Source organism: Embiotoca jacksoni, unplaced genomic scaffold, assembly GCF_022577435.1.
Source record: "Embiotoca jacksoni isolate LCO1_2020_lvr unplaced genomic scaffold, fEmbJac1.0.p SCAF_5, whole genome shotgun sequence".
In the NCBI taxonomy this organism is placed as follows: domain Eukaryota; kingdom Metazoa; phylum Chordata; class Actinopteri; family Embiotocidae; genus Embiotoca; species Embiotoca jacksoni.
Genome location: NW_027185403.1, coordinates 11118366 through 11131438, shown reverse-complemented (window position 1 = coordinate 11131438; position 13073 = coordinate 11118366). Strand labels below are relative to the sequence as shown.

At 37.9% G+C, this 13073-nt stretch overlaps 1 protein-coding gene across 1 annotated transcript; it reads right to left on the bottom strand.

Annotated features, from left to right (window-relative positions):
* Positions 1-5217: 5217 nt before the first annotated feature.
* Positions 5218-9645, bottom strand: LOC138211306 (cell surface A33 antigen-like). The gene is made up of 6 exons (XM_069171079.1): positions 9486-9645; positions 7821-8141; positions 7381-7638; positions 7096-7293; positions 6853-6966; positions 5218-5751 (listed from the first exon to the last, which is right to left on the bottom strand). Exons 1-6 carry the CDS (start codon positions 9532-9534, stop codon positions 5567-5569), a joined length of 1125 nt encoding a protein of 374 aa, XP_069027180.1. The 5' UTR covers positions 9535-9645; the 3' UTR covers positions 5218-5566.
* Positions 9646-13073: the final 3428 nt, after the last annotated feature.

The following is a 13073-nucleotide window of genomic DNA, read 5'->3' as shown; positions in this document are numbered from 1 at the left end:
TGACCTCAGTCAGTAATTACAATCCTACGTCTGTCAAACTTTGTTTTTTTTTTTTATTTCACTTTATTAATCCCCAAGGGGAAATTTCTTTGCTACAGCAGGGGGGCTCTCAGGGGGGAGCTGCTGCAACAGGCTACCACTAGTGCAGCGCCAGGTAACCTGACCTGAGGTGAATGTTTTTGGATAATGGGAGGATGCCGGAGAACCCGAAGAGAACCCACGCAAGGACAGGGAGAACATACAAACTCTGCACAGAAACGGCCAGGACCAGATTCGAACCCTGAACCTTTTTGCTGTGCGGCGACAATGCTAACCACTGCACCACCGTGCCACCCAACTTTGTTGAACTCACAGACAATTGTAATTGCTGCACCTCAAGAGAAGCTTAAAATCCTCAAACAAATTATGAGTTGGGTCATCCAGTGTTTTGAACAAATGTGTAAAAAATGAGGAACCATTTAGAAGAAGTGCTGCGGCTATAAAAAAAAACATGAGCTTTAAATAATTCACTCAGAGTGGGCAGGCGTTACGTAGCAGCAATGAAGTGTTGGATCAGTACCATATATGGTATTATAGCTGGCATTACCATTTTGTCTCGCGATGTTACACATTAAACAGTTAACAGAGCCTCCAGGCCACAGTTGGTAGTTTAGGTAAAGTGTCTCACTGATGTTTACAACGATGACAATAACCAAAAATACAGCCTTGGAGCAGAGACTTGCTACACTTGCAGTATAGTCTGAGGCAAACACTGTCAAGTTTTTATAAGATTACAACTGCAACATTGAAAACATGGCTCTTGAGAAACAGCAACAGTGAGAAACCAATCTCCTTTACTCTTTATACCATTAAGATCATTTTAAAGGGAGATTTAAAGGGCCAGTTAGAAAGCTCAAATTTAAAATGCTTGAAAAAAATTAATAATCTGGATATAAAGTGCTATGATAATACAATCTGTTTATTAGAAAATTTACCAAGAAGATGTTGTAGGTTTACTGTGAAACAAGTAACAGGAGACAAGAGCTTGGTCTTGTGCAACAAATTCAAACATAAATAGGCTATATTATTACAAAAAGATGTTTTCATTCAAAAAATGATGCACTTATTTTAAATCCCTCCGTAGACCAACCAGCAACTAAAGTATTCTCCATTTGAACAACACGATATAGTGATGAATATTATTCAGCACTGCTGTTATATAAAACGGTTATTGACTGTACTGATCTTAAACCCAACAATGTTCTTTACAGTATTTGAGCTGCTGTACATCACTGTAAATATTGTCTTAACTTTATTAACTATATTTGATCCCACATCTACAAAACACGTTGATATTAATCCTATGAGTTTTAATAAAGTGCCAGAAGAAAAAAATTGAGCAGCTCACCATGAGAGACTCCTAGTAGCATCACCAACAGTCCAAACACAGCTTCCATGTCTCTTCACAGCAGTTTAGTCTCTAATTGTCCCTAAACTAAACCTGTGTATTGTCCTTTGAGCAGCCTGCAAAGTGTCTTTTCAGTAATCAGCCTCAGAGGAAGGTGTGAATGTTCTCACCAAGCAGAGCAATGTCATGTTAACTTCTTTTTATAGTGAGGAGAAACCAAAGACACGTTTTACTTCCCCTTTCAACCTACAAGTTGGCCTTCGTGTTTGATGGACTGAGTGAAGGAGACTGACAGCAGACATTTCTAAAACAGTCCAAACACAGCTTCCATGTCTCTTTCAGTTCAGTGTTTGATGACCAGGTCAGTATAGTGGTCAGACCACTTTTATTTAACAGCATATATCCAACACTTGAGTCACAGATGTCACCTGTTATTGATCAGGTCCAGAAGAAAAGGCGTGCATTGTCTGCTGTCACAGCTTCAACCATGTGAACTATCAGAATCAGCTGTATCGACCAATAGTCATAAAACATATAAGTCTGTGCAGAAATGGCCTCATAAACTGTAGCATCCCCGATGAATGATGGTCTGGTGTCTTTTACTGATGGTTCACAAAACTTTATTGAATGGGACTTGAATCTATAAAACGCAGTGAAAACTGGTAGTGAACACACCGTAAGAGATCTGAAGAAAATAAAGACAAACATTACTAAACAATGTTTAACATCCTGACCATACCCTTCTTGCTACCATGCTAAATTTTACCACCGACTGAATCACGGCGGTGCATTTAAGTTAAACATCAGTTTAATACTTCAAAGATGCTGCAAAGCAAATTCCAAGATTTTCCTCTCAATACATTATATACGAGTGAAATGAGTTGCTGAAAGCACGTGCAAAGTTTTTCAACTTTGTCGCACTGAAATGTGGAGTTAGACCCTTTAACAGTTTCTCATCCGTCTGCAGTTCAGGTTTTTTTAGGCGTGGCTAAAACCGAGCTTCAGTACGTCACCGACGTAGCTCACAGACTGTTTATATAACCTTCTGCGTGGCTCCTCCTCTCACACGGTGAAACGGTATAAAAGCCTGGAGCTCATTTGCATAAGAGGTCATCCCACTGGACTTCAGTTCTACTCCTGCTGTAGTCAGATTGTTATTGTACATCAGCTGGCTGCTACAGGACGTCTCCCTCCACCTGCAAGTTCATCTTTCCTGGAAGCAAGAACCTCCAAAGCAGCGCTGCATCGCTATTTAAATGTCCTACTGATGAAGAAAGGAAAAAGAGGTGGATTGATTTCATGAAGAGCTAAAAGAGACTTTAGGATGAACACCAACAGCCGCCTCTGCAGTGACTATTTCACAGTGGATAGTTTCACCAACTTCCACCGGAGACTGACGGAGTTCACGGACACACCGCTCCTCCTGCAGCGCTGAGCCGAACTGAGCTTCACCCTCCCGGCCGTTCATCTCCCGGTCGCACCGGCAGCGGCAGTGTCCGCCGCCGCTGGCAGTTCTGTGTGCTTGTTATAATTATACGAGACAACTTTTCCACAGTAACTCTGCTATATTTAGTCCGCGGTGCAAACCCCTAACGTGATTTTACTTGATGAAGAATAACTTGATTTTGGAGAAATGGGAGCTAATGTGCTAAATAGCTTCTATTGAGCTCGTAGCCGAACAGAGTTCAGAGGAAAATGCTCTGATAACCGCGGATTGTTTCATGCGTCTCAATATAGCTCCGATAAGGAACTATAATACATGTAACTCTGTGTTTTACATGTCGGGGTGATGGTGAACATGGACCAGAGGATATCTAGTCCTCCAGATTAATGAGGCCAGCAGCAAGATAACATTATCAAACAATATGCCCATAAACATGTTACAGCAAAACCTTTCATGAATTAGACACAACGTTAAAGTCCTTCCTCTTAGCAATACCTGTAATTATTGAATATGTTCTGGTGTAACATCATGTTATGTGCAATAGTTGAGTAAGAATCAAGTAGATCTTATTCTACTTTTTCGTATCCCAAATAAGTCAAAACATATTTCTGGTCCCACTTGACATGTTTTTTTCATAGATACAATTCATATTTACACACTGTTACATTTGATTAATTTAAAGTGATATATGGAGGAAATGAGACCAATACATTATTATAAATATCATGAAAAGAAAAGCAAGAGTTTTGAGATTTCAATTTATATTGGTGAATAGAGAATTTTACAGAACTTTGATGGATGGGATTCTCATAGATTATAATTTCCTCACTCTGGGATTAATAAAGTCTAATCTAACCTAATCTAATCTAATGAATCCATGCTGAGAAATTGTTGTGAAATAGTTCTTGAGTGGGTGTAGATGAGAGAAAATGCTAAAACCTTTTTGTGCATGTAGTCTGACTGACTAATTTACTGTGAAACATAGTATTGTTCTGTTTTATAGGATGAAATCACTCTTTCAGGCAGATAACTGCTGAGGAGGTCATATTCTCTGCACATTCAAGACTCAAAGTTTTATGTGTCACGTGTTCTAACAATAAGACGTTTGCGTCTTGACTTGCATGTAAGAGCTACTGGTATCTTATTAAAACGTATGTACTTACATCCTATCATTGATTGTGTTTCATTATTTATGCCCCAATCAACTGCACATGTACAGCGACTACAAATAGTCATAGATTATGTATTGATCCAAAGGCATTGATTTGTGAGTAGTTCAGTTTCACTCCAAGCTTTTCTAATCTTTTTTCTTTTTTTCTTTTTTTTTAACACAGCACCTTTCTCAGACAAAGTCACAAAGTGCTTCACAACAATTACAACAACAAATTAAAACATTTTTGAACCTTTTTGTTGGTTAATTGTAGATCATAAATATCTACAGCAGCAGCTGTTTGTTCAACAGACTTTCTATTTACCCCAAATAATTAGTAGGAATATCTCTATTCCTCCAGACTTGAAAGTGACAACCTGATGTAACTAAAATTCTCAATGATTAAAGTCATTGAAAAATTATAAATAGTTAGTTAAGAAACATCGATGTCAAATATTCTGTTTTCACAGGAACATTGTCAACTGGAAACCACAAAGACAAAGGAAGTGCATTGGACTAAATATAGAAAGCATGATTTGATGGTGTTGAAAGACAAACCTTTCTCAGAATTGAACAAGCTGTTAAATGTCTTCCACTCTCGAACTACGTTCCTAAATTTACTGAATTCCTCAAGAACACCACATTTGTCCCTTTCACTTCTCTCCTTCTTTTAGTAGAAGTAAAACATATTTTACCATTAACTGATCTAAATGTGTTGAACTGTTTCTTCTTGTACCATTATCCTAAAAAAGATAACATCACGCCACTGATAAACCACTGGTCTGAATAAGTGCTCACGCCTGAGAAAAAAGCAGAAGTGTTTGCTTCATGGAAACAAATTTGTGCACACTGTGAACTTTGCAACAGACGAGACATTTTGCTTCTATATCTTTGGTCTAGAGAGCCAAACCAGCGTTGCCATTTATGACATTAATTCTCCCACACACTCTGCACCAAACCATTTATAATTGAAATAACTTTCCCAATACACACTGTGCCAGGATTTATATTTACATACTATGACCCTCAACAAATCCATCAATATCTGTTTAAAAAAATACATTTGAATTAAATGTCACTTATGTCACCTGACTTCAAATTAAAAGTAACATTTTACATGATGTGTAAACACAGACATGCTTTCAGAGTCATGTCTGCCAATCATTAGATTAATGAAGGTGAATAAATTGGAAAGAAAGTTATTCTTAAAATGTATCATTTATTACAAGCTTTCAGTATTTCAACAATGAAATTAAATTAAATATGCTTAAAAATTATAAAAAGCTGATATATCATATACATGTAAAAACAGGGTAAAATGACTCAAAATAATTAAGCAATTGTTAAATATTCCACTAAAAGTTCCAGCGATTAAGCAGGATGCCGTTGTTAAAGGTCACAAAGACTAGATGCTTTGCTTCCCAGAAAAGTGAAGAAAACCCTGATACGTATGAGCTTTAATGGATTTTCTTTCTCTAATGACAACTTCAACAAAATGAAGTTGAAAGACCTTCAGGCATCTTGACATCTCCTCCCTCTCTCTGTCTTCAGGTGTGTGTTCCTCCTGATCTGTGGACACCTGAAATCACCTGCCTTTACGGACGTTGGCGTACAAACAGTCCTCTCCTGCTGGTTGAGTCTGCCGAGGTCGCTCTGAAAACTTGTCTTGGCCGTACTCCACCTCCACCTTCCCCCTTTGCTCCACCTGCCTCTGCTGCCGCTGCACCATCCTGACATTAGCGTAGGTCACTTCCTGGTCGTCTTCTCCCTCTGCAGATTAGCAGGTAGAAGTAAGTGACACAAACAAAGTAGAGCCTTCTAATTACATACAATGACTTTGAAGAACTAGTTTAACATTTTGGAGAATAAACTAAGTCTCTGTCTTGCCAACAAAAATATTGCTGTCACTCTCTGCAGCATTAACAGTCAGTTAGCTTTAACACAGAGCCTGACTCAAATGTTACACAAAATCTACCCTTTAAATGTGTTAATTACTGAACTAGAAACAAATTGAAATTAGTTCTTAACTTTGGACAGAACCAAGCTAACAGATTTGCCCTGTTTCCAGTTTTTGTGTTAAATCTAACCATCTCCTTGTGACTTGAGAGTGTTTTTAGAATTCTTGTTTTAAGGGTTTACACACTATTTATCTAAATATTCTTGTCCTGATTACTTTTACACAGAACATGAATATTTACACCTAAAAATCAACAATTTTCTTTTGGAAGGAAATTGTTTTTCCTGACCTTTCACACCTCTAGTAAGGTCACCAACCAATCCCACAGTGTGGAAGTACAACGAACATCACATCAAAACTCCCAACAATAATGTTGATTGTTTCGAGCCACAGAGTATTATAGGATATGACAGAGGGACATACAAGGACAACAATCTCAAGGACAATGCATTGAGAAGCATTGCCCACCACTATAGCTATCAGAAATGGTTTACTTTTGGATGTAGTAGAGTTGGCAGTGGGCAGTGTCACAAGAAACAGTGTCACAGCAGGTTTGGCTAAAGTAACAAAATCTCCTCTTCTTTCGTGGAGTGAGGAGGAGCAAAACAAGATCGGCATCACTAGATGATGTTGAATCCATTATTGTTCTGAAGAAAGAGGTGACATGTTTCTGTTCAAACCATTTTTTGAAAAGGTGTTGAGAATTTGCATCGCTGCCGGTTTGAATAGTTTTATTGGAAAATATTCATTTATTATTCACACCCCTGGTGTGTAGAGGCCTTAACGCTGAGCAAGTAAGCGAACAAATGCAATTACTCAAAATGTTAAACTATTTATTCAATCTATAAAGTGAACAAAATAATGAGTAAACTGTGAATGTAGTGAGGAAGGTAAAAGGAAGTTCTGTTTTGTACCTTTAGGTTTGTTGTTTTTCTTTTTTTTCAGAGCACAGGTGACTGCCACGCCGACAACTAAGAAGATAACCAGTGCAGAGAGTACACCTGCCATTATTGGTAAAGCATCTGTAGCTAAAATAAGAAACAACAAACACGTATACTGAAATCAGCAAACTATACATGTGTTATGAAAAAAGGCAGAGGAGCAAAGGAGAAAATGACATCAATGAATTCACTGCAGCAGAGTAAGTTTTCACTTACAAAGGTACCATGGACCATCGCTGCTGGGAGTCACAGTTTCATTGAAGGATGTGATATTAATGGAGGGTGTAAGTGAAACTATGTCAGTCTCCTTAACCACAGTGACTGTTGTTGATTGAATACACAGGGTGTTATTGGCTGCAAACACCCACTGTGTTATGTTTGTCCCATTGGAGATACAGTTAATGTAAATGAATCCTATGAACAAACAAACACAATATACAACAGATGAACAGAGTAATTATAATCATCAGTGTCATAATGATCACCTTATTTTTCACTCACCACAGTTAATTATATCCTCTTCTTTGGAGACACTACTGACGTGATTCCAGACTTTACAAGCAACACGTCCTGAGACATGTTGTTTCAGAGTGATACTGTTTTCCTCTTTATTTGCAGAGTAGAGCTCAGCGTCTGTCAGTGCACGTCCACCCAGTGTCCAGCTGTACTGAGGACTGTCCCCTCCCTCAGAGGAGCAGGAAACCTTCATCTCTCCCTGGGACAGACACCCAGAGACCACCAGGACAGAGGACACAGGAGCTGAAAGACACACAAAGGACTTTTGATATTGCAGCATTATCTTGATCCTTTTTTACAGTTTCTAAAGGCTCAAAATACAGATACATGTAGAGTATATGATACATAATGTAGATTATAAATACAATCTGAGATTTAAATCTATCCATATGACTACAATTCCCAAAATGAAAAAAGTAATTTACCTTGAATAGACAAATGTAGAGTCTTTTTCGAAGACAGCATTCCATTTGAATCAAAGATTGAAAGTGTATATTCACTACTGTCTGTCCTGCTGAGTTTATTGATCCTAAATATCCCATTACTGGGAGTAAAGACAGATCTGTCTTTTATAGAATTAGTTATAATTTCATTTAGTTTCCCGAGGAGTATTATCATGGATTCTTTCTTCAATTCGTATCTATGTTTTTGAGAGGCTCCGTCCATCAGCTGGAGGACCACAGTTCCTCCCAAAGGTCCATAACATTGAGATCCATCCTGTCTGCCATCACAGTGAGTTTCCACTCCTGTAAAATTTGAAAAACAAAAGGAAACAATTGTGATCCTTCATTTTCTACAGAATGAATGATGATGAGAATTAGATGCAGCAAAGATATTAATATTGGAGGTTTGCTGCATCTCTGTTTCACAGACCACAGTGGGCACAGGTTTTCTTTCCTTGTGCAGCAAACGTAAAAACCTTTTTGTATTGGAGTTCTTGTTGTTTTTTTTACTGCTATTTTGCTACTTTTTACAAAGTAAAATATTTCATCACTTTTTCCACCACCGCCTGTGATGGGAAAAAAAAGTTGTGGTTCAGCGAACGGCATTATTTCCCTAAAACAGAGTTTTGAGGTAAGTTGACCTCAGTCAGTAATTACAATCCTACATCTGTCAAACTTTGTTGAACCCACAGAAGATTTTAATTGCTGCACCTCAAGAGAAGCTTAAAATCCTAAAACAAATTATGAGTTGGGTCATCCAGTGTTTTGAACAAACATGTAAAAAATGAGGAACCATTTAGAAGAAGTGCTGCGGCCATAAAAACATGAGCTTTGAATATTTCACTCAGAGTGGGCAGGCGTTACGTAGCGGCAATGAAGTGTTGGATCGATACCATGTATGGTATTATAACTGGCATTACCGTTTTGTCTCAGGATGTTACACATTAAACAGTTAATAGAGCCTCCAGGCCACAGTTGGTAGTTTAGGTAAAGTGTCTCACTGATGTTTACAACTATGACAATAACCAAAAATACAGCCTTGGAGCAGAGACTTGCTACACTTGCAGTATAGTCTGAGGCAAACACTGTCAAGTTTTTTATGAGATTACAACTGCAACATTGAAAACATGGCTCTTGAGAAACAGCAACAGTGAGAAACCATTCTCCTTTACTCTTTATACCATTAAGATCATTTTAAAGGGAGATTTAAAGGGCCAGTTAAAGAGCTACAATTTAAAATGCTTGAAAAAAAAATTATAATCTGGATATAAAGTGCCATGATCATACAATCTGTTTATTCGATAATTTACCAAAAACATTTGTAATTTTACTGTGAAACAAGTAACACGAGACGAGAGCTTGGTCTTGTGCAACAAATTCAAACAGAAATAGGCTATATTATTCCAAAAGATGTTTTCATTCAAAAAAGTGATAAATATTATTCAGCACTGCTGTTATATAAAACGGTTATTGACTGTACTGATCTTAAACCCAACAATGTTCTTTACAGTATTTGAGCTGCTGTACATCACTGGAAATATTGTTTTAACTTTATTAACTATATTTGATCCCACATCTACAAAACATGTTGATATACATCCTATGAGTTTTAATAAAGTGAAAGAAGAAAGAAGTTGAGTAGCTCACCATGAGAGACTCCTAGTAACATAACCAACAGTCCAAACACAGCTTCCATGTCTCTTCACAGCAGTTTAGTCTCTAATTGTCCCTAAACTAAACCTGTGTATTGTGCTTTGAGCAGCCTGCAAAGAGTCTTTTCAGTAATCTGCCTCAGAGGAAGGTGTGAACGTTCTCACCAAGAAGAGTGAAGTAATGTTTCTTCTTTTTACAGTGAGAGGAGAAACCAAAGACACGTTTTACTTCCTCTTTCAACCTATAAGTTGGCCTCCGTGTTTGATGGACTGAGTGAAGGAGACTGACAGCAGACATTTCTAAAACAGTACAAACACAGCTTCAATGTCTCTTTCCGTTCAGTGTTTGATGACCAGGTCAGTATAGCGGTCAGACCACTTTTATTTAACAGCATATATCCAACACTTGAGTCACAGATGTCACCTGTTATTGATCAGGTCCAGAAGAAAAGGCGTGCATTGTCTGCTGTCACAGCTTCAACCATGTGAACTATCAGAATCAGCTGTATCGACCAATAGTCATAAAACATATAAGTCTGTGCAGAAATGGCCTCATAAACTGTAGCATCCCCGATGAATGATGGTCTGGTGTCTTTTACTGATGGTTCACAAAACTTTATTGAATGGGACTTGAATCTATAAAACGCAGTGAAAACTGGAAGTGAACACACCGTAAGAGATCTGAAGAAAATAAAGACAAACATTACTAAACAATGTTTAACATCCTGACCATACCCTTCTTGCTACCATGTTAAATTTAACCACCGACTGAATCACGGCGGTGCATTTAAGTTAAACATCAGTTTAATACTTTAAAGATGCTGCAAAGCAAATTCCAAGATTTTCCTCTCAATACATTATATACGAGTGAAATGAGTTGCTGAAAGCACGTGCAAAGTTTTTCAACTTTGTCGCACTGAAATGTGGAGTTAGACCATTTAACAGTTTCTCATCCGTCTGCAGTTCAGGTTTTTTTAGGCGTGGCTAAAACCGAGCTTCAGTACGTCACCGACGTAGCTCACAGACTGTTTATATAACCTTCTGCGTGGCTCCTCCTCTCACACGGTGAAACGGTATAAAAGCCTGGAGCTCATTTGCATAAGAGGTCATCCCACTGGACTTCAGTTCTACTCCTGCTGTAGTCAGATTGTTATTGTACATCAGCTGGCTGCTACAGGACGTCTCCCTCCACCTGCAAGTTCATCTTTCCTGGAAGCAAGAACCTCCAAAGCAGCGCTGCATCGCTATTTAAATGTCCTACTGATGAAGAAAGGAAAAAGAGGTGGATTGATTTCATGAAGAGCTAAAAGAGACTTTAGGATGAACACCAACAGCCGCCTCTGCAGTGATTATTTCACGGTGGATAGTTTCACCAACTTCCACCGGAGACTGACGGAGTTCACGGACACACCGCTCCTCCTGCAGCGCGGAGCCGAACTGAGCTTCACCCTCCCGGCCGTTCATCTCCCGGTCGCACCGGCAGCGGCAGTGTCCGCCGCCGCTGGCAGTTCTGTGTGCTTGTTATAATTATACGAGATAACTTTTCCACAGTAACTCTGCTATATTTAGTCCGCGGTGCAAACCCCTAACGTGATTTTACTTGATGAAGTATAACTTGATTTTGGAGAAATGGGAGCTAATGTGCTAATTAGCTTCTATTGAGCTCGTAGCCGAACAGAGTTCAGAGGAAAATGCTCCGATAACCGCGGATTGTTTCATGCGTCTCAATATAGCTCCGATAAGGAACTATAATACATGTAACTCTGTGTTTGACATGTCGGGGTGATGGTAAACATGGACCAGAGGATATCTAGTCCTCCAGATTAATGAGGCCAGCAGCAAGATAACATTATCAAACAATATGCCCATAAACATGTTACAGCAAAACCTTTCATGAATTAGACACAACGTTAAAGTCCTTCCTCTTAGCAGTACCTGTAATTATTGAATATGTTCTGGTGTAACATCATGTTATGTACAATAGTTGAGTAAGAATCAAGTAGATCTTATTCTACTTTTTCGTATCCCAAATAAGTCAAAACATATTTCTGGTCCCACTTGACATGTTTTTTTCATAGATACAATTCATATTTACACACTGTTACATTTGATTAATTTAAAGTGATATATGGAGGAAATGAGACCAATACATTATTATAAATATCATGAAAAGAAAAGCAAGAGTTTTGAGATTTCAATTTATATCAGTGAATAGAGAACTTTACAGAACTTTGATGGATGGGATTCTCATACATTAAAATTTCCCCACTCTGGGATTAATAAAGTCTAATCTAACCTAATGTAATCTAATGAATCCATGCTGAGAAATTGTTGTGAAATAGTTCTTGAGTGGGTGGAGATGAGAGAAAATGCTAAAACCTTTTTGTGCATGTAGTCTGACTGACTAATTTACTGTGAAACATAGTATTGTTCTGTTTTATATGATGAAATCACTCTTTCAGGCAGATAACTGCTGAGGAGGTCATATTCTCTGCACATTCAAGACTCAAAGTTTTATGTGTCATGTGTTCTAACAATAAGACGTTTGCGTCTTGACTTGCATGTAAGAGCTACTGGTATCTTATTAAAACGTATGTACTTACATCCTATCATTGATTGTGTTTCATTATTTATGCCCCAATCAACTGCACATGTACAGCGACTACAAATAGTCATAGATTATGTATTGATCCAAAGGCATTGATTTGTGAGCAGTTCAGTTTCACTCCAAGCTTTTCTAATCTTTTTTCTTTTTTTTTTTTTTTTTAGCACAGCACCTTTCTCAGACAAAGTCACAAAGTGCTTCACAACAATTACAACAACAAATTAAAACATTTTTGAACCTTTTTGTTGGTTAATTGTAGATCATAAATATCTACAGCAGCAGCTGTTTGTTCAACTGACTTTCTATTTACCCCAAAAAATTAGTAGGAATATCTCTATTCCTCCAGACTTGAAAGTGACAACCTGATGTAACTAAAATTCTCAATGATTAAAGTTATTGAAAAATTATAAACAGTTAGTTAAGAAACATCGATGTCAAATATTCTGTTTTCACAGGAACATTGTCAACTGGAAACCACAAAGACAAAGGAAGTACATTGAACAAAATATAGAAAGCACGATTTGATGGTGTTGAAAGACAAACCTTTCTCAGATTTTAACAAGCTGTTAAATGTCTTCCCTTCTCGAACTACGTTACTAAATTTACTGAATTCCTCAAGAACACCACATTTGTCCCTTTCACTTTTCTCCTTCTTTTAGTAGAAGTAAAACATATTTTACCATTAACTGATCTAAATGTGTTGAACTGTTTCCTCCAGTACCATTATCCTAAAAAAGATAACATCATGCCACTGATAAACCACTGGTCTGAATAAGTGCTCACGCCTGAGAAAAAAGCAGAAGTGTTTGCTTCATGGAAACAAATTTGTGCACACTGTGAACTTTGCAACAGACGAGACATTTTGCTTCTATATCTTTGGTCTAGAGAGCCAAACCAGCGTTGCCATTTATGACATTAATTCTCCCACAAACTCTGCACCAAACCATTTATAATTGAAATAACTTTCCCAATACACAC